We start from the raw sequence: 21,934 nt of genomic DNA, 5'->3' as shown, positions 1-21,934 counted from the left end.
TTGGTATTTATTCCTGAATCTACTCATGGAAACTCATTATATTCAAGGTCCACTTCTCTTCTTGTGAAATGTAGATAAATGTTAGTTCTTCTCCCTTCCAGCTTCCCAGTGATGTTTAAGAATGCACTTTACTTGGTGGACACAGATGCAACCCAGTGCATATCATTGTCCACCCATTTAGGCAAAGTCCTTCCATGGCTTTCCGTGTGTTTGCAAGTGAAACCTGAGTGGACTTGGTGTCAAAATGCTGACCATGGCTATGCATAATATGCTCTTGAAGTTAGCCTGTGGTGCAGTTTAATTACTAACAAAGCGACATGGAGCCATGTAGGATCCTCAACTACTTTAGCTTCTCGATCTTAAAGATGCACAAGTGTTCCAGGTTAAGAGCACTAATGGATGATATCTGATAGTATGCTAATCTTTCTGATATTCAGTACCATGTAAAGGTGTCTTTTGTATGAACACGGTATTCTAAAATGTATCATTTGTTAATGAATCATGTTTGAATGACGAGGGCATGATGAATATTATTGGTAATAATAAAACTAGTAGAAATATAAATTTTATATAGAAACAATTTTGCATGCACTGTGGAAATTATTATTCTAATTTGATTTATCTTGTAAGGTGAAGTAATTCTTACCAGTTTGTTACCACATTATTTCTTTTATCAGCAGAGCTTCCATAAGTATCTCAGAAAGCTCCACACCTGGAGGAGATACAGAGCTAACCCAGACTTATGATTAAACTAATCCAAGAAAAAGAAAACACACATGAATAGAATTAGAATGCAGAAAGCAAATAAAAGATGGAAAGCAGATTTTATAAAAGTGAAATAATACTACATAGTCTGATGAAGTTATATGCTAAAACATTTCAAAATCTTAAATTAAGTTCCTAAGAAAGGCATAAATTTACCAGAATAAACTTAAGAAGCCACAAAGCACACACACACACAAAAAGTTGAAAATTTTATCAAATTACTTTCTCTGGCTTTAGAGTCAAGTGATTTTATCAGTAAATTCTTTCCAGTTTTAAGAAACAGATCATTAAAATGCTGTGTGACATTCCGAACATAGGAAGAGGTGGGAAACTACCTGATAGGTTTACTGAGACTGTTGTGATCCTAACATCAAAACTTGACAAAGGCAGCACATACACAAAAACTATGTAGATATCCCAGGGGATATCCGTCTGGTGTTATTTTTAGTTTTCACAGCTTGGGGAGGGAGGGCTTCCTACTGATGCTCAGTAGATAGAGGCCAGGGATGCTGTAAACATTCTACAAAGAAGAAGGCAGCTACCCATGCCAAAGAATTATCTGTCCCAAGATGTCAGTAGTTCCATGATTTAGACCCAGTTATGATTGTAAAGCAAACAAACAAAACAAACGAAAGCAAAAGCAAACAAACAAAAAATATTTCAGTTGTATATTAAAAGAATAATTCACCAAGACCAGGGTTTATCTTATTGTTTAATATTAGAAAGTCTATTAAGCCATCATATCAAATAAGGAAAATCACATAATCAACTCAGTGGATCCTGACTAGCATTTCATAAAATTGCACAGCAAAAGAAAGACTTAAAAATCTAAAATAGATGCTGACCATGAATATTTAGAAAGAATATTAAAAACACAATTTCAAACCTCTAGTTAGCTAAAGATGGAGCTTCCATATGATCCAGCAATTGCATTCCTAGATATTTACCCAAAGGACACAGAATCATTAATTCAAAAGGGCACCTGCACCTTTGTGTTTATAGCAGCACTATTTACAATAGCTAAGCTATGGAAACAACCCAAATGCCCAAAAATAGATGACTGGATCAAGAAGATGTGGTGCATATACACAATGGAATATTACTCAGCAATCAAAAAAGATAAACTCATGCAATTTGCAGCAACATGGATGAAGCTGGAAGGAATCATGCTCAGCGAAATAAGCCAGAAAGAAAAAGAAAAATACCAGATGGTCTTACTCATAGCAGAAATTTAGAAAACCTAAATAAGGGACCAGAAAAAAGACTAATTATAATAAAGTAAAAATCAAAATCATCAAGCAACTATAAACCAGAGACACACTACGGGGCACGGGGGAGTAGAGGAGGGATTAGGGCCAAAATAAGGGGGGTGGGAATTGTATGGGGAATATAACCAAGATGAAAATGCATACATTGTACAAAAATGAAAAATGATATAAAAAATATATAAAATAAAAAAAACCTCTAGTTAGTATGTAACTTTGAACCATTAGAGACATTTTAATTAAAATTAAACTATGATTGCCTGTAAGAACATTAATAATTTACATTGTGAAAAGTTTACATTACATTTCATAATTTCATTTTTTACATTTCATAATTTACATTATGAAAGTTAAGTCATCAGAGTAATTAACTTATGTAAAGTAGAAATAAGACCCAGAACTATTAGAAAAGAGAAGGCAAAGCCTTTTTTATTTACAGAACATATATCTACCAGAAATCCAAGATGCCATTTTTCTAGATTTTAATTTAGAAAATACAATGAAGTAATAACCATTTGCAAACTATAGGAGCAAAACATCCTGTTCACAATTTCAACAAACAAAAAAATGTGTTCGAAGTGACCCTAATAAGAAGCATGTGTGACCTGTACAAAATTATATACTTGTATTGACATGGTAAAATATGCCATGTTTCAGTGAAGTCTAAATTTAAAAATGTCAGTCCTCCCAGATAAATTTTTAGAGCACATGTAATACTTATCAAAGACTCAACAGGCTTCTAGGGGAGGAACTTTAAACAATGTTTAATCTTATAAATACAAACATACCGCCATACATAAATTGTTGGGACTTTTTTTAAAGAAAGAATAAATCATGACTCTCTCTTTAAACAAATGTAAGATAAATGTATGTCAGATTTTATTCAACTCATTAATTAATGAGGGAACTAGTTTTATGTGTCGGTCAAAGAATACAAGTTGTCTCCTATGTTTAGGCAGAGAAAGACTAACATGAATTTACAAATAGGTGCAAAACAAGATAATAATCTATTGCATGTCTCTGAACATAACTAATTCGCATTTCTATATACAAAAATCATCTGCATTATTATCAGTTTGCTGCAGTGTACAAAGTTGTAGAGTAGCTCAACGACGCTGGAAATAATCCAGAAGACTAGCCAGAACGTTTGATAATCCTTTTTTCTTCTTCCTTTTTGTTTGGTTGCCCATTACAAAATCTTTTGCAATTGTTGGAAATCAATGCAAAATAAAACAAAATCTTCGTACTTTCTCAAATAGCAAATAATTTTTTAATGTTAAAGCCTAATTTGGGGCTTTATAATATTAAAAAGTCAAAATCACCTTAAAAGACCATTAGCTAAGTGTTTGGTTAAATAAATTACAATACATCCATGCTCTAAAATATAATGCATTCGGGGCCTCCCTGGTGGCACAAGGGGTTAAAACATAGCAATATGAAGCTACCCACAGCCACTGCAACATGAATTCAATCTCCGGCTAGGGAGGTGACCCACATGGCGCAGCAGATCTCTCCTGACTCGCCCACTGCTCCCCTCAGCAGTGTATTTCAGTCAATCTGCCTGTTCTGTTCCCCACTCTGTCTCTGGTGAATCCTCTCCCCCCCCCCATACACCTCTAGCCTGTACCTCAGTTCTTGTATGCATAAATAAATCTTTAAAAAAAAAATAAATATAATGCAGTCCTTTAAACTCATTTTCTTTTTTTAAATATATTTCTTTTTTTAAAGATTTATTTATTTATTTGTTTGTTTATTTATTTATTTATGCAAGCACTGGGTACAGTCAGAAGCGCGGGAGGGTGAGAGAATTCACCAGAGTCAGAGCAGAGAGCAGAGCAGGCAGAAGGACCGAAGTACATTGCTGAGGGGAGCAGTGGGCGACAGGAGATGTCTGTGCGCCATGTGGGACCCTCCTCAGGTGGCCTGGGAGCAGCCCGGGATTGAACCGGCACTGCAGAGGCTGCGGGCAGCTTTGCAACCCAGTGCTCAACCGCTGCGCCATTGGGGAAGCCCTAAACTCATTATTTTCAAAGAATATTTAATGACATGAAAATTGCTAACTATAAAGCATTGCATGAGAAAAGCGTACTAAAAGCTATTTGGTACATTTGATCTTGATTTTAAGGGGGGAAAAAAAAAATATATATATATATATATAAAATGAAAAATACACCAAAACAGTATGTGTTTCCAAGATGAGAAAATAAGAGATACTTTAATTTTCTTTATTTTTACTATTCCCTCATCTTTTAATTGCATCTCCCCTTCCTTTGGGATTTTCTTTCTTTGAAGATCCCTTTATCTGCCAAACCTTACTTATGACATAGAACAAACATATTAACTCATAGAGCAGCTAGCCAAGTGGGAGTCACGAGGGCAAGTCCTCATCTCTTACCGAGTCTTTCACCACTGGGCCTGTGACAGCCCTGGAGTAGAAGGAAATGCCTCCATGTCCCACAGGGGAGTAGGGAGGTGGGGTAAAGCCTTAAAATTCTGTATTTTGTGCACCATAATCCCAGAGTCAGCCAGCAACCTGTTTTGTTGTTACTGTTTACTTGGGCTGGATCTGGTTAAGTACTCTCGTGGTGTCTTCATACGTGTAAAAAGATTGTTTTCTTCCTTCTGTAGAACCTAAAGGAACCGGTACTGGTGGTGGTGGATTTGGTGGAGGTGGTGGTGGCGGCAGTGGTGGTGGTGGTGGAAGTTTTGGCGGCGGTGGACCACCCGGTTTGGGAGGCCTATTCCAGGCAGGAATGCCCAAGCTGAGATCCACGGCCAACAGGGATAGTGGTAAGTTGGAGGGTTCCTTCTCTTAGTAACTAAAGATGGTGGTTTGGTGCTTGGCATCCCCACTAAGGTTCTGTGCCCTTTAAAACATTTCAGACTGTTTGAAATGTTAACACTGTTTTATAAAAGAGCCTCTACTCAGCTTTTTTTTTTTTTTTTTTAAATCAGGATCAGACAGTTTCATTGAGCTGTTAAGTATTTGCTCACCGTCCTTGGGGTAACGTGTACTTCATGTACTTTTCTAAAGGGTGAGCTAGAGTGGGAAGAAAAGGAAGGAGCAAATGGAACTTGCCATCCTGGAAACTGCCTGCTGACCTGGCAAAGTCAGCTTTCTTTGTGAGGTAGCCTGACCCAGCTGTCTAGTCGAGTAAATACTCGTGACCCACTTTGGAAACACACTGTGGAGCATGTTGCATGGGATATAATTACAAACTTCACTAATTCTAAAAAGGATGTTTCGCATGACAGACATTTGGCATTTCAGGACCAGTGATTCTAAGTATTCTCTGCAAGAACTGTAGAAATGTGTCCTATAGTCTAGGAATCTGATGGCAGAGAAAAAACTTGTGCCTGGCCATGCCTAAGTGAAAAACCTGAGAGCACGTGAGGCTCTGTTCTGACTGCTACAGAAACGCAAGAAATTTGTTTAATATTTATTGTATTATAAGAATTTTATTTCTAAATCTGTGATCTACCTATGCCACTAGGTAGGGGTGAAATTCTCACATTCATATGAAAAGCAAGCTACTGAATCCTCAGGGTTAACTGACTATTTTAGCATTAGATGATGAAAATCTAGAGATTCAATAGTATGAGAGATCCCATCTTTCCAGACCCACATTGACAACTAAACTTATTTAAAACCACCAGCACCTGACAAATGCATGCATACAGTACTTTAACAAGACATTAAGGCAAATCACAAATGGAAGTCATAGAATAAAAATGGAAAAAAAGTCAGCACAGGGCCTCCCCTGGTGGCACAGTGGTTGAGCGCTGGGCTGCGAGGCTGCCTGCAGCCTCTGCAGCGCCGGTTCGTTCCCCGGCCGCTGGCGAGGGTCCCACCAAAAAAAAAAAAGTCAGCACAAAATGGTGCACTAGATAGTAATTGCACCTTTAATCCAAACTTGGAAGATGTAACTTATCACCAACCAGTGACAGAGAAATATCCCACACAGTCAAGGAAAATATAGCTTTTTCTAACACAAAAGTTGAAATAAATCCTCTTGAGTTCCCATTACTGTGCTGCTTTTGGTACTTAAAACAGTCTGAAAATATCTATATACTTACTTATTATTTGTCTCCCCCACTAGAATGTAAACTACAGGTGAGCAGGATCATCTCTATTTTGTTTTTTCCTCTGTCTCTAGCATCTAGAAAAATGACTGGCATACAGCAGATGCTCCATAAATCTTTGGTACGGTAATTAGCTGATGCTTGAAATGGTAGTTTTCCAGCTAACCACTTTTGAGAATTACCCTGGATTCCAAGAGAATCTGGGGTGGTGGTTTGAATGTTCCCATGACTTGCTTCCCCCTTCTCTTCCTTTTGTTGAACCAAAGTAGTTCAATATTAATTATGTAATCATCTGTTCTGCCCTGCCAATAGAGAAGTAGAAGTTTACCCAATAGGAAAAAAAAGGCAGGGCCGTTGCCTACTTCTTTACAGATTAAGAACATCCACAGTGCCCAAGCTTTAAACTTTGCCAGTGTTGTTTCCCTCTCAGTTCTTTTTTACTCAATCATAGCTCTTCCATTACATTTACTTACCTTCTTTTGAGAATTTCAAAAGGACTAGGTAAGCCCTCCTATATGAAGGCTGATGTTAGTATAACTAATTTTTTCACCTAAGATGGCATAAATTACTTTTTAAACCTGAGAGTTACAAGGGTGGTGTGTATGATGTAGTGAAGGGGGTCAAGGAGAAAAATATCAGAAATCCCATGTACCAGCACCATTCTGTTCTTGTCCTCTCATAACGAATAGGGATCTCTCCAGAACTCTTCCCAACTTCACCCTGTAGATTCTGGAGGTCTCTCCAGAATCCTTTTGAAAAATGGCATGTTGTAGAATCTGGGACTGGCAGGTAAACAGAGCCATGCGCTTCTCCTCTGCCTCCAGGAAAGATCACACAAACCTAATTTACAGAAATACGAGTTACCTATGCTATAGCTTCTAGGAAAGAATTTCCAGGAGCCAGGAGTAGCTTGAGTTCTCTGATTTCCTTTAGGGTTCCTAATTTTCTAACTGATTTTTTTTTTCTGGTTCTTCAGATTCCGGAGGAAGCCGACCTCCAATTTTGCCACCAGGAGGAAGATCCACTTCTGCCAAACCTTTCTCACCCCCAACTGGCCCAGGGAGGTTCCCTGTGCCTCCTGCAGGCCACAGAAGTGGCCCCCCGGAGCCCCAGAGGAACCGAATGCCTCCCCCGAGGCCCGACGTGGGCTCAAAGCCTGATAGCATCCCCCCTCCAGTACCTAGTACACCGAGGCCCATTCAATCAAGTCTGCACAACCGGGGGTCCCCACCAGTGCCTGGGGTCCCCAGGCAGCCCACCCCTGGGCCTACTCCTCCCCCTTTTCCTGGAAACAGAGGTGCTGCTTTTGGAGGAGGCTCAATACGTCAAAGCGCCTCAGGCTCCTCCACCCCTTTCTCCAATAGGCCCCCCTTGCCCCCTACCCCCGGCAGGGCTTTGGAAGACAAACCCCCTCCCCCGCCTCCCCCAATGGGTAGCAGGCCCACCATCCACAGAGATGCTGGCCCGCCCCCTCCCCCTCAGAACAGCAAACCTCCAGTGCCTTCCACCCCGAGGCCTTCCTCCTCCTCTCAGGCCCTGCCTCCACCACCACCACCTAGCAGGCCCGGCCCCCCTCCCCTGCCTCCAGGTTCCAGTGGCAGTGATGAAATCCCAAGACTCCCACAGCGGAATTTATCCCTCACTTCGTCTGCACCTCCCTTACCTTCGCCAGGACGGTCCGGCCCTCTTCCTCCCCCACCCAGTGAGAGACCCCCTCCTCCAGTGAGGGACCCACCAGGCAGATCAGGTATGGCAAGACATGGGGTGAGTTGTCTCCCTGAAACCCAGCCTGCCCAAATGTCACCATTAATAATGATATAAGTTAGTAGAGTTCAACAAAAACTTAAGCTGTTTACTTAAAAGCTTACGTAAACTTCCAGGCTGTTTTAATCTTTTAAGTGATACTTCACATATGGTTTCATCTTGACCTCATATAAACCGCCGAGGAAGCCAGTATTTCTATCCATTTTGCAGAGGTGAGGAGATTGAGTAACCAATAAAGTTAAATGATTACAAGTTACTTAATAAGGAGAGATCTCAGCTTTCATCTTCCATCTCTAAGGGGTACTCTCCACTCTACTACCCTGTCTCCCTAAAGTGAATTTCAGATGTCTAAATTGGGGATATAAATCCCTGCCTTCTGCAGGAGGACTCCATTATTCCAATAAGAAGGGCAGTTACTTAGGAGCTAATGAACTCTTCCTGTACTTTTCTCTTCATCCGTCAAGCTTTGAGGTCATCTCTCTATTCATGAAAGACAAATATTAGATTCCATTTTGCTGTTTATTAACATCTCTGTCACATAGATCCTTTGGAGAATCAGAGAAAGGTGTAGGCCTTCTCTTCATTAAAAATGCTCATTAGGGCCTCCCCGGTGGCGCAGCGGTTGAGCGCTGGGTTGCGAAGCTACCCGCGACCTCTGCGGCGCCAGTTCCATCCCCGGCTGCTCCCCGGCCACCGGAGGAGGGTCCCACATGGCGCGCAGACCTCTCCTGCCGCCCGCTGCTCCCCTCAGCAGTGTACTTCGGTCCTTCTGCCTGCTCTGCTCCCTGCTCTGGCTCTGGTGAATTCTCTCACCCTCCCGCGCTTCTGACTGTACCCAGTGCATGTATAAACCAAACAAACAAACAAACAAATAATAAATAAATAAATAAGACATGCCTCTTAAAAAAAAAAAAAAAAAATGCTCATTAGCACATACTCAGAATTTGCATGCAATTTCATGCACTGAAGGACCTGCTGAAGCCCTTCCAGGATTCCCTACGGCCCCGTCTCACCACAGATTGATATACTTGGGTCTTCAGCATAAGCAATGAAATGTGAGGGTTCCCTGGACTTTATTCTCCCTCTCCTAAGTATAGTAGGCACTTTTTGTTTCGCAGTGGTTATTGATGGATGAAGTAGAACCTCTACTTTTTTAGGTTTAACATTCACCCATATATGATGTCAGGAAATGGAGCATTTTTTTCTTTAGGAGAAACTAATTGACTTTGATCCTATATCCTTGGGAAACCTCATCAACACCACTCTTTAAACCATTAGTCCTCAAACTTGACCGCATACTAGGATCACCCAGGGAGCTTTAAAACTATGGATTGCTGGGTCCATTCCGCAGTGGTTCTGGTTTCATTGGTCTAGGCTGCAGGCTGGGCGCCAGGATGTTTCATTGTTAGGGGGGTGGGCTTTAGAATTGGACATATTTGAAGTCAAATTCTGGCCATTCCACTCAGTAGTCTCCTGTCTTGGACATTTTAATCTTCCAGCAACTCTGAGGCTCTGCCCACTGTCCCTACAGTTCTTAGGATTGATGGCAGGATTAAGTGAGACAAGTGTGCTGGCATGTATCTTATTATTATGCTGCCAACTGGAAATAGAAATTTGTTCTCTCTTATCCTTGTCTAGTTTTGGAGGAGTAGGGAGCTGGAAGGTCAGAGAGATAAGAACACGAACTTTTACTTTAAAGAAGGGAGTGCGATCAAGTCAATCAAGTTACATATGTAAACCTCATAATATTGGAAATCTAGTTTGTATACAGTGACACACAAACTAGATTTCTCGTGGTAGTAGTACCAGTGAAGCTAAGCCCACAGCCTGTGAAATACTTTATCCTGCAATAAATCTGCTCCTACTGACTGGGATTCCAGCAATGACAAGCAGATGGGGCATTAAATAAACCCTACCAGGTCAGGCACTGAAGACTCCTTGAGAGACTACCCAGGGCTGGGATGCCTCCCACATCCATTTGTGTCTAAGCCAACACCGCCAGGCAGAGATATCAGCAGCGGGCGGGTTGTGTTTACATAAAACGTCAACATCTTGCAAGTGGACCACACTGCTGAAGATCAGGAATAATTACAAAGGCCATTTTGTTTGGCAAGAGAATGTTCAAGTTCCTTTTTTATTTTAAGTTCACTCATAACCCAAAAAGCCTGTGCATTGGAGGTTTATATTATCAAAGAGACGAATTTACTTTGAATTATTTTCTAAGAATTGAAAATTTTCTGATTACACCACACCACGGCATTTTAAAAAAGGATTTTAGGTACTTATATAACAGTTTTACTTGTTTTTGACTATTGCTGGCAACCGCACTATGAGAAAGGTGATTGTACAATCCTCTTTTCGAGATGGGAAGTCTGGTTCCATGGGTAACCAGTTTGCAGGGTCCAGATCCTGCACTAATGGCCTTGCACATTGATTAGCTGTCACTCCTGGGTGGGTCTCCCTCCCCAAAGGGGAAGAGCCAAGAAGAAACTCTTGTTATTCTCAGAGTGACTGGTATTTGGCTTCCTAGTGCCACTTTTGTCTAGAAATAGATCATATGCATCATTAGTTGTATAATTAGCAATAATACTGTGCTTTTAAAGAACTTAATCCTTCTGAAGACCTTAAATAACTTCATGACATTCTTTTTTTCCTAATTTTTTAAAAATATCATTTATTTAATGTTGTACCATAGTAATGAGTTCACCAGCTATTTAAATGGATTATGAAATGTTTTTAAAGTATACAGTATGAACAGATCATCTGCTTTTAAGATAACTGCACTAATGCAAAGCCAGTCATTTAGCTATCAATGTGCCCTCATTTTACATAGACGTGTGTGCATATATACATTTCTGTATTTACATGTGCCTACTCATTTCTCAACTAAATCTAGAAAGTCTCCCCATTTTTCCGTATGCTTTATTAAAGGGCATGTATTCAGCAGGCTTTCAGTAATTGCACATTGATGATAACTGCAATAATAATAAGATGGGATATGTAACGTTACACTAAGTGTTGTCTTTTCTTCTGTTCTAGGCCCTCTCCCTCCACCTCCTCCGATAAACAGAAATGGCAGCACATCTCGGGCCTTGCCTGCCACCCCTCAGTTGCCATCTAGGAGTGGAATAGATAATCCCAGAAGTGGGCCCAGACCTCCCCTTCCTCCCGACAGGCCTGGTGCCGGGGCACCACCCCCACCTCCACCATCAACATCAGTTAGAAACGGTTTCCAAGACTCTTCATGTGAAGGTGAGATGTGGTCCCAGCAACTTGGAAACATTTGCAGGCTCTAGGGCAGCAATAGATGGGTAACTTGCTTGTGTTTGTGGTTTGTGTGTTTGTATGTTTGCATTAACATTTATTTTTGACTCTCCTGTAGCCCACACTACACTGTACTGATCTAAGTACCTTAGGGCCCACCACAATTACTAGTTTAAAATAGTAATCTCTCTTCCACTACCCAAAAAGGGAGCATAAGAAACCAAGGCCTCACTTTTCTCTGAGACTCATTGTTTGTCTGAGTCTCATTGTGGCTAATTTTTCAGAGTCCAGAATTCTGAACAGAACCATTTTTGTAAGTTGTCTTTTTATTACCCACCTTTCTAAACAGTTTGCTCTAGGTCAGAGGCCCAACAGCCTGTAGATCGTAAGCAGCTTTCCTCTGCCATTGTCATTCCTGGACTCCCTAGGTGGGTAGGGGGAAGGAGAGTCAAACCTTAGCCCCAACCCTGAGAAGGACCGACTGGGTCCTAGTCAGTTTACATCGCTTGGATTGGTCTTGAGATTTGCAGGCGAGTATATTGTATCTGTGGTGGCAGCAGTAGCGCTTCCAGCTTTCCTCTAAACTTCCAGGCCTGAAAGTCGCAGTGATCTCTGCAGGTGTCATTCTGTTTCCTTCTGTGCCATTTGTCACACAAGTCTTCACTACAGATTGTTCCTGAAGATGCTTTTTGTCTCTCTCCCTCAGATGAGTGGGAAAGCAGATTCTTCTTCCATCCAATTTCTGATTTGCCACCTCCAGAGCCATATGTACCAACGACCAAAAGCTATCCCAGTAAATTAGCAAGAAGTGAAAGCCGGAGTGAGTATTTCTGCAAGGGCTTTTTGTGTTGTGTTTGAATGATCTGGGTTATGTACCACTGAAGACTATTTAGGAAATCTATGCCTCTCGCTTGGAGTAGGGCTGAGAATACCACTTAGTCATCAAAATGGTAAACTCCTCTTCCACACGCAGTGCAGAAAGTGGAGACACTACAATGCCGATGAGAAATTACTTAAATGTGTCATTATATGCTCAACATTCACGTGGTTTGCTAGAAGATTAAATTTTACTATTTTGCTTGTTTGGGAACCCTTACCCTGCTTGACCGTTCCTAAGACAGCACAAATAGCAGCATCTTCTATTCTGACTAGTTTTGAGATTGATAAAATGTCTTATGACCTTTTAAATATACATACATATATACATGTTAGTATGTACATTGGTTTATAACACTGTATGTGAGTCAGAGACATCACACCTGCTCAGATGGGTGTCACCACATCTCAGACCACCAAGACACCCAATCCCTCTACCACAGTCTATTATGCTCTTCTCCTCCTCTTGTAGATTCGATTCTGCAGTCAATTTTCTAGGGTTTGTTACGGGTTTGGTTTTATCTGATCCTTTGTTTTATTTCTCTATATTACACATGTAAGTGAAACCATCCAGTATTTGTCTTTCTCCTTTTGACTTACTTCATTTAGCATTATCCCCTTCCATTCATGTTATCAAAGAGCAAGACTTCATCTTTTTTATAGCTGAGTAGTATTCCATTGTATATCTATACCACATTTTTCTCATCCAGTCATCTGTTGGGCATTTAGGTTGTGTCTATTATTTGGCTATTATAATTAGTGCTGGATGGAACATAGGAATGCAAATATCCCTTCAAATGTTTTGTAAATGTAGCTTTACAAAGAATTAAATGAAAATTTTAGGTATACCTACAATTTCTCCATATAACAACAGACATTTTCATTTGACTAGGTTCTTTCCAAATTGTATACATATAATTATTATTAACTTACATAGTTATAATTAAGGAGCATGTTTTTTTAGTGCTAAGGTTTATATAATATAGCTTAATAAGCACTCCCTCAATTTATGTCATGAGTGTTATTTTACAGGATTCCATCAAGTCAGTACACAGTGATTTAGTTTACCATTATTGGATAGTCATATTGTGTCTGGTTTTTTTCTAATACATGTAATATTATCATAAAGAAGTGAATCACTTTTTCCCCTATTGAAAAAAAATGAACTGGTATAGAGGAAACAGAGAAACAAATTTCTCTATTTGTATAGAGAAATATTAGAACTAAGAATCAAGTAGCATGAGATTCATATCTATTGCTGATGAGCCTCAGGCTTGTAATAGCCTTAGCCTTGGCACCAAACACCCAAACCAGAACTTTGTGGAGAGTTTTTGATTATGTCAAATTACTCTTCTAATGTCTCTAGTCCTATCCTCACACCCTATCAGTGCTCCTTATACATACTTGGGGACTACCAGTTCCCTTAACACATAGTAGTTCTTAAATACTTTTTGGTTGATTGGTTCCCAAGCTTAGAGAAGTTAAGCTGAAGCAGAAGTTAAACTTCAGCTGAAGTTTGGCTCCAAGCAGTACTACTGATTTCAAGGAGAAGTGACAGATAGCAGTCTCATGTCAAAGGAATAGATAGGGACAGAGTTGTGCTATTTATTACAACACAGGACAAATACTAGATATTTCTATTGTGTTATTAAGAAGCGGTTAAATTGTGCTTTGTGCCTCTGCTGAAGAATTCAAAGAAGTGGAAAATATTTAGAAAAATTTCCATAAACAGATGCCAGAAGTAAACAGCATATTGTTGTTTGAAAGGAATAGCTTAGTTCCTGGAAAAATTAACTTATGTTAATTTTGCAGTAGTCCTAGGAATGCTGCATTCCTAGGAAATGCCTAATAAAAAGGTAAAACTATATTAGAACTTCATATGAGACTTGGTTGAAATATTTGGTGAAAAAAAATAAGTGTGTGGGTCTAATATCTTTGGGGAGGGGGGGTTAGAGAGAGAGAAGAAAGGCTTCTGTCTGATAAGACGACAGCCTGTTTTTCTTCCCTTGTGAGCAATAAATGAATTCACTATAAGGAGTTGTTCACATAGGTATATTTACATAAGCACTCCTAATCCAATTTAAATATTATTTGCACATTTAAGTCAGTAACAGAATCATCCTCCCCATGCTCTGAGGACTGAAACTATGACCTATTCACTATTGCATTTTCCACAGGTGGTACAGAGCGTGGAATGTTGTAGGTATTTAAAAATATTTCATAAATGGGTGAAATAATTTTCCTTGCCCCCCAAAAACATGTTTTTTGTAAATTTGCTTTAGATATTTCCAGCATTATGCATGTTTAATATTTTGTAATGATAAAGGATCATCTCTAACAAAATGATGTAGTATTGAATGGTTTCATTTTGCTCTGGTGGCTGCCTTGGTCTCCAGGCCATAGCCTACTTGGACACTGGACAGCCCTGACAGTGCCACCTACTCATAGCTTTGCACAAAACAGCCTTTGTTTTGCTGACCACTTGTGGCATTAAGGCTCCATGACAGATGACTGGTTTACATATAGATGAGTTTTTCCACAGATGCCTGTCCAAGAAAAGACTTGTTTGGGATGGTAAGAGGAAGAGGGAAGGTCATAGATGGCTAGTGTTTTTCTCTAACTCCTCTTCTTGCTCAGAGATCTTTTTCTATATCAAAAATCCCTATGTGGATTACCAGGGTCACTGTCAAGATGACAGTGTTAGGAGCCTGCCGGTGCCAGGCAGCCTGAGTCTCAGAGCAGGAGCCACAGCAGACCACATCAATTGGCATGTTCCCCTACTTGACCCTGAGTGCCTGGCTTCATGTCTAGTACCTATAAAATCCTCAAAAATGGTGTGTCGGATAAATTAATTTTTTAAATTGTGATTTTAGACCAGGTTATGGTGCACTGATAACACATAAATATGCAGAGTTTTTGAAAGAACACTATCAACAGGGCCTCCCCTGGTGGCGCAGCGGTTGAGTGCTGGGCTGCGAGGCTGCCTGCAGCCTCTGCAGCGCTGGTGCAGCGCCGGTTCGTTCTGGTGCAGCACCGGTTCGTTCCCCGGCCGCTGGCGAGGGTCCCACACACACACACAAAAAAGAACACTATCAACAGAGTAAAAAGGCACCCCATGAAATGGGATAAAATATTTGCAAATCATATATATTTATATATATATATATACACAAGTATATATACACACACACAAAAGAATTAATATCCAGAATACACAAAGAATTCCTCCAGCTCAAAAATAATCCAGTTTTCAAAATGAGTTCAATATGTGAATAGGAATTTCTCTGAAGAAAATATAGATGACCAACAAACACATGAAAAGATGCTAGACATCACAAATAATTAGGGAAATGCAAATAAAACTACAGTGAAATACAACTTCATGTCCATTAGGATGGCTACTATCAAAAAAGCATTGTTAGATATTACAAGATACCTAAATGCCCAACAAAAGGAGACTGAGTGGATTAGTAAACTGTAGGATAGCTGTATAATAGAATGCAATGTATCAGTAATTATAAAGAGTAATGACTTTGAAAGATGTTCAATCTACGTGATTCTGTTTGGGGAAGCAAAAAGGGGAACTGTTTATGTGTAAAAACTAATAGAAAGTATACATATAAACTTATTGGTTATCACTGGGTGGTAAATTTATTGTTTTGTTTTTGCTCATTCATGTTTTCCAGCAATAAACACCTACTATATTTGTGATAAAAAGAAAAGCATTGTTTTAAACTTGCTTAACTGCGTGTAGGTGCTCAGTAGCCATCCTTCCCTTGTAACATTTATGAGGTCCTTGCTGGCTGCTGGCCTTCACCTCTCCCTTCTCACCGCATGTATCAGCTCATTACTGCCTGGGTCACAGAGGGCGAGGGTGTGGGTATGTTCGCAACACCCTTGAGTTTCTGCAGTGAGAACATAGCTTTTTAACCAAAATGTATATTTTGTCTGTTTTTTTTTATTAAGGTGGATCCAATCGAAGAGAAAGGGGAGCCCCACCACTTCCTCCCATCCCCAGGTGATCCTGGCCTGCTGTCCACCTGAGCTCAAGGCTCCTTCTGTTGTTGCTCTCCAAAAGTTGTGTTCCTTTCTCCTTGTCATCCTCTGTACCCTTCACATTGGCAATAGGAAAGAAGGGAAGATGATATGGAAATATGTGTGTGCAGGGTGCGAATCTAGCTTCCTCTATTGTGTGTATTCTCAATGCTATTGCTAGCTTTAGCTACAGCCTGCTGGTGTCGGCTGCTTAGGGATCATAGGCTTTTGTGGCAAGTAGGCAGAGATGAATTGGGTCCCAGCTTTCGACGAACCAAATCCAAACATCCACTGCTTATTTGCTATAGACTGTAACTAGCAAAGTTACAGTAAAGTCCTGAGAGCCATTTTCTCCTATGCCTTTTTTGCATGCTTGACCCCTCGTCTGTTTCCATGAGCCCCAGACAACCTAAGCACATTGCTGAGCAAGAGCTCATATGAAACTTTCACGGTCATAAGGTGTCTAACCTTTGGCAGTGAGGTGAACTCTAGCACAGAGCTGTCCCATAGAAATATAAAGTGAGTTTAAAATTTCTAGTAGCCACATTTTAAAAAGAAAAAAAAATAGGCGAAATTAATTTCAGTACATTTCATCCAAAATATTATTTCAGCCTATGATCACTGTAACAATTATTAAGGAGATATTTTGCATTTTTTTTGTTCTTCAAAATCCAGTGTGTATTTTATATCTAGAGGATCTCTGTTTGTACTTGTCAAATTTCAAGTCCTCAATAGCCCTGTGTGGCCAGTTGCTACCATATTGGATAGCGCAGGAATAAAAGACAGGGGTTAGTGCAAAAACCTCTTGTTAAAAACAAGCAAACATAAAAGGCAAGGTGAGCTTTAGCTATTCAAGAGGTAACTAAAAGTAAAGTTAGGACCCAACACTTTGTTTGGCAGACAGCTTGACCTTAGATATTGCTCCCTTATTTTCCATCTTCCCTTAATATCTACCTACAGATGTTGCTTCACCATACCAAGGTCAGAGCTTGGTCTAATAGGATTTGTAGTCACGTGGAGTAAAGCCGTTGGAAAGAAACTGAAATCCTGAGAGCTCAGAACCAACTGGCTGGTGTGTGCGCAGGTCACTTGGATTTTTAAGCAGTTCCAATCCCATCCCACCCAGCTTGCTCCTTAGGGCAAGGGGCTCATATGCTGGGATAGTGTTGGGGGGACTGTAGGGGACATGGGGAGTAAGTCAGGGAAAGGTAGCTCATAAGAAATGTGGAAGAAAGGAACAGCTTTGAGTAAATGGGCAAAACTTTAAAAATCTAAACCTAATGCTTATGGGTTGAAAGAAAGCGATTCCTACTGGAATTTGGAGGGAATTTACTTTGAATCTATCTGGGAGAATCATTTGCCTTGAATCTATGCAAATAAAGTTCCCCTAAAGGACCATAGGGAAGAGCCGGCCTTGCCTTTTTTTAATACGATTTTGTTTACAAAACTTTATTGGGACTTTCAAATCTAGCTATAGAGTTGGGAAAAAAACTTTACCATTTAGATGTTTTTATATGGTTGATTTTGTTTAAAATCACCATTACTTATTTTTTAAAAGCACATGACACATAGGTATATTTACATAAACTTTGTATCATGGGTTCAGTGTATTGTTCATGTATTACTGGGAGATGCTAATAAGAAATCAATCCAAAGAAAAATTTGAAAGAAACATTCCTATTTATATAATAAAATTGCTTCATTTATATAAAAGTAAAAGAACTTAAAGTTCTAATGAATGGGATAGCTGATAAATTATGAAATGATTGATTTGAATTGAATAGATTGTATTTTTATATCTTCCCTTGCCAAAGCCTCTGTATTAGAGAATTTGATTTCTTCCCCCTTTCCTCTACTATTCATTTACTTTTCATACAAGAGCCCTTTATTAAAAGCAAATCAAGAAATATAAAGGTGTAACAAGGATGGCAAAATGTTTTCCAAAAAATTTTAATCACTAATATTTTGGTAGCATAGCAGTATCATTTTCTTTTGTATTCTTTGATTATTAGATATGATAAGTTGATTAAAATCTTTGGGTAAATGAAAATGAATCACTTAAGAAAAGGTGGGAGTTGGTCTTCCAAGTAAATATGGCAGCATCTGATCCAAAGAAAATAGACCTAAATTTTATAAGGAGTAGTAAGAATGGTCAGTTTCCTTGTATATCCCAACTTAATAGCTACCATTTTGAAGTTTGAAACAGAGTCATGATTAAAGTTTTTCATCTAGACTAGAGATGTTTTAGAATGTATCTTTTAAGTGAAGGTTTTACTAATAAATCTATACTCTGAAAGTTAGCAACCTAATTGCATCCAAAACTTTGCATAAGTTTTATGCTAAGATCTTCAACTATGGAAAATCACAAGGTGACTATTTTCCTCCCTGAAATCAGAGCTTGACGAGTGTTTTTTTCCAGGACATTTCCAGATAATTATATTCAAGATATCTTGCAAGAGTGTTTAATATTCACATATCACTTTATATTGAAATGTATTACAGTATTAAAATTCAGTGTTCCATATTTATTTCACTATGCATTTTATTTCATAAAAGCTGAGAAAATTTTTAATCCAATGGTGCCTTACTTTGTGATTTGAAGGAAATAGACTTTTTATGTCTGAGTAGCAGATTGTTTGCATATTTGTAAAAACTGGTAGGCCTTTATATTTTAACTTGTAATACCAATTTTGTTATTTTAGTACCAGGAATGGATTGATTGTTAAAGTGCCCGAACATTTTTGACATGAAATGAATTTTTCCCTGTTTATAGTAATCAGGGACTGTAAAAAAAAAAAAGAAGAAGCAAAAATGTTTTTCATACCACTGCACTATGTAAACATGCACATTTTGGTATCTGTGTCATCAGGAGAGTTTAAATGTTGGGGCAGAGTCTACCCTGGACATCTGCATCTTTGTAAATTAGCCAGCCAATAAATAAAAACAGAATGATGGGTGTACACTCGTGATTTTTATCTTATTATTGGCTATGTAAATATAATAACAAAAGCAAGTGTCTGTTTTGTTTCTTACGCTGGTAAAGAAACATAAGCTCAAAAAGAATAGAAGGGTGTATATAAGTATTCATCGTTCCTACTATCTAATTCCTTGTTTTTCCTAAGAACCTGCATTTTAGTTGACGTATGTTTACTTGAAATACATGCTTCTATTCTAAAGTAAAGATGGATTGTGGAAGCCGTGGAAGGTGAAATTACAGAGACTGTCATTGACACTGATAAATATAGGAAAGTCCAATGGGAATTTAGGAGGCTTGATTATTTTTTAAATGATCTGCTGGGTATATGTGTGTACATCCATATCCAATATAATAGTAAAGAGATTAGAAAGACCTGGTTCCATCTCTTACTCACAAATCACCTAGCTTCTCTTGGCCTCAGTTTATCTAGAGAGCGGTTAGTAGTTATCTTATAGCATTAATATGTGCATTTTATAAGAGAATGCACTCAACACTTACCCTGACTTAATCTAAACACTCAATAAGTGGCATTACTATTTGTATGAAACCCCACAAAACTGAACTTGACCTTGCATTATTGCTTCTGAGGCAGAACTCAACCAGAGTGGATACCTTAAACATTTTCTTAAGCCACCAGCTTCCCGTGAGAATGACATGAGAGGGCCTCCCCTGGTGGCACAGCGGTTGAGCGCTGCCTGCAGCCTCTGCAGCAACGATTCTCGTTCCCAGGCCGCCGGCAAGGGTCCCACAAAAAAAAAAAAAAGAATGACATGAGAATCCCAAACAAATAAAAGACAGCACAAGTGTTTGCCTCCCAGCATGGTGTGAGGATATTTCTGACAATTAAGTTATTGCTCTATACACTGCATTAGAGTCACTTAAAGGCCTCGTAATGTGACCCATCTAGGAAAATTTTCTTTTTTTTTTAAAGATTTATTTATTTATTTATACATACAAGCACTGGGTACAGTCAGAAGCGCGGGAGGGTGAGAGAATTCACCAGAGCCAGAGAGGGGAGCAGAGCAGGCAGAAGGACCGAAGTACACTGCTGAGGGGAGCAGCGGGCGGCAGGAGGGGTCTGTGCGCCATGTGGGACCCTCCTCCGGTGGCCGGGGAGCAGTCGGGGATCGAACCGGCGCTGCAGAGGCTGTGGGAAGCTTCACAACCCAGCGCTCAACCGCTGCACCACCGGGGAGGTCCCCATCTAGGAAAATTTTACCTGTGAGGTGTCTGGGAAACAAATCCGGATGTGGTTGGACATTGAGCCTGAAAGTAACTTCAATCTTGACCAGGAAGATGGCTGCCAGAACACCTGGAATATCCATCATGGACTTAACATAAATGTGTTTTAGTCATAAGGAATTCCCACCTTCTTCCTGTTTTCCATCTTTCTTGGTGGGTTAAAGGTCATTTGCCAAAATACCATCTAATTCAGATAGTCCTTGAGACAATTAGCAGAAAATAGCAAGAAGAAATTCCTCATGCTTTTTGGAGTTATTATACGCCCTGAATTCGTTTTTATATTACTCATTCAAATCATCAGGAAACACTGGTTGGGTATGGTTTATTAAGCATTGGAAATTAAAAGATACACATAATGCAATCAATGTGAAACACTAATCTTAGAACCAAGCGTGGGAATTTAAATACTAGATCCAATAAGAACTTCAGCCAGTAGGCACAACTCCACTCTACCAACAGTTCTGGCATGTTCCTCACCACTGACACAGGGCATGAAAAGGAAATCCCCCCATGGTATTTGCTCCTTAGAGACTCACTCTTGGAGAAAAGTCATGAATAGGTCCCCAAAAAGGCCACCATGGAAAAACCTATCTAACAGTAGTGAAAACAGTAATTTTATGCCTACCTAATTTACTTATCTAGATAACATTACATCTTGTCTTTATTTTTCATATAGCCATCACCAATTAGTGAGCAGTTACCGTGTCCTATAAATTGTGCTAAAGTCTTTGCAAATATTATTGCATATGCTATTGCTAATCTTTATGACTTTACACATGCAGAAATCAAGACCTGGGTAGATTAGAAATATGCCTTAAGGGCCTCCCCGGTGGCACAGAGGTTGAGCGCTGGGCTGCGAAGCTGCCAGCACCGGTTCCATCCCCAGCCACCGGGTGAGGGTCCCACATGATGGGCAGACCTCTCCTGCCGCCCGCTGCTCCCCTCAGCAGTGTACTTTGTCAGTCTGCCTGTTCTGCTCTCCGCTCTGGCTCTGGAGAATTCTCTCACCCTCCCATGCTTCTGACTGTACCCAGTGCTTGTATAAATAAATAAATAAATAAATAAATAAATAAATAAATAAATAAATAAATAAATAAATCTTTAAAAAAAAAAAAAAAGAAAATTTGCCTTAAGCCACTTGCCTTGTATGGATCCAGAATTCAAACTCAAGGCTATTGGAATAAATGGTTGCATGAGGAATCACAATATCAGTGTCAACACTTCATTTGCCCATTTTCAAAGGCTACTGACATTTATGAAAGCAAGGATTTCTTAATAAGCCAAAATAAAAGAAGACCTAATCTTAGAATAAAAGACATAGGCTTTGTGGAGTATATGGCTATGGCTTCATGGAAAACACTACCCTTGTATTTACCTTCCTCATTGAGGCTTGGACTGGCTCCAGTCCTGAACCAGCAGTTACCAGCAGTTACCGCTTGTAAGTAATCCAACTTCTTTCTCTTTTTTGGTTCTTTACAACTTTGTTATAATCCCTACCTTGAGGTTTTTTAAGGGATGTTATCTACATGTGCTTTTCAGTTCATCTTATCAGACACCTGCTAACCTTTTAAAGTGATCTCAGGGGAGTCTGAAATTCAGACACTATTTCATTAAACAGAGATATAAGAAATCCCCATCTCATAGTCCAACCACAACGTAAATG

At 39.5% G+C, this 21,934-nt stretch overlaps 1 protein-coding gene across 2 annotated transcripts in view; it reads left to right on the top strand.

Annotated features, from left to right (window-relative positions):
• Nucleotides 1-19,016, top strand: part of WIPF1 (WAS/WASL interacting protein family member 1) — a 107,255-nt gene extending 88,239 nt beyond the window's left edge. For both annotated transcript variants that reach the window (XM_037523571.2, XM_054699873.1), the window contains exons 4-8: nucleotides 4,659-4,820; nucleotides 7,090-7,860; nucleotides 10,917-11,129; nucleotides 11,848-11,961; nucleotides 15,984-19,016. In XM_037523571.2, the coding sequence (XP_037379468.1) occupies nucleotides 4,659-4,820; nucleotides 7,090-7,860; nucleotides 10,917-11,129; nucleotides 11,848-11,961; nucleotides 15,984-16,039 (1,316 nt within the window). In that variant the 3' untranslated portion in view covers nucleotides 16,040-19,016. The remainder of the gene's footprint in view (nucleotides 1-4,658; nucleotides 4,821-7,089; nucleotides 7,861-10,916; nucleotides 11,130-11,847; nucleotides 11,962-15,983) is intronic.
• The last annotated feature ends 2,918 nt before the right edge of the window (nucleotides 19,017-21,934 follow it).

This window comes from Talpa occidentalis, unplaced genomic scaffold (assembly GCF_014898055.3).
Source record: "Talpa occidentalis isolate TD23 unplaced genomic scaffold, MPIMG_talOcc4v2.1 talOcc4.3, whole genome shotgun sequence".
Classification (NCBI taxonomy): Eukaryota; Metazoa; Chordata; class Mammalia; order Eulipotyphla; family Talpidae; genus Talpa; species Talpa occidentalis.
Note: the sequence above shows the minus strand (reverse complement) of the source record. Positions and strands in the feature narration are given on the sequence as shown.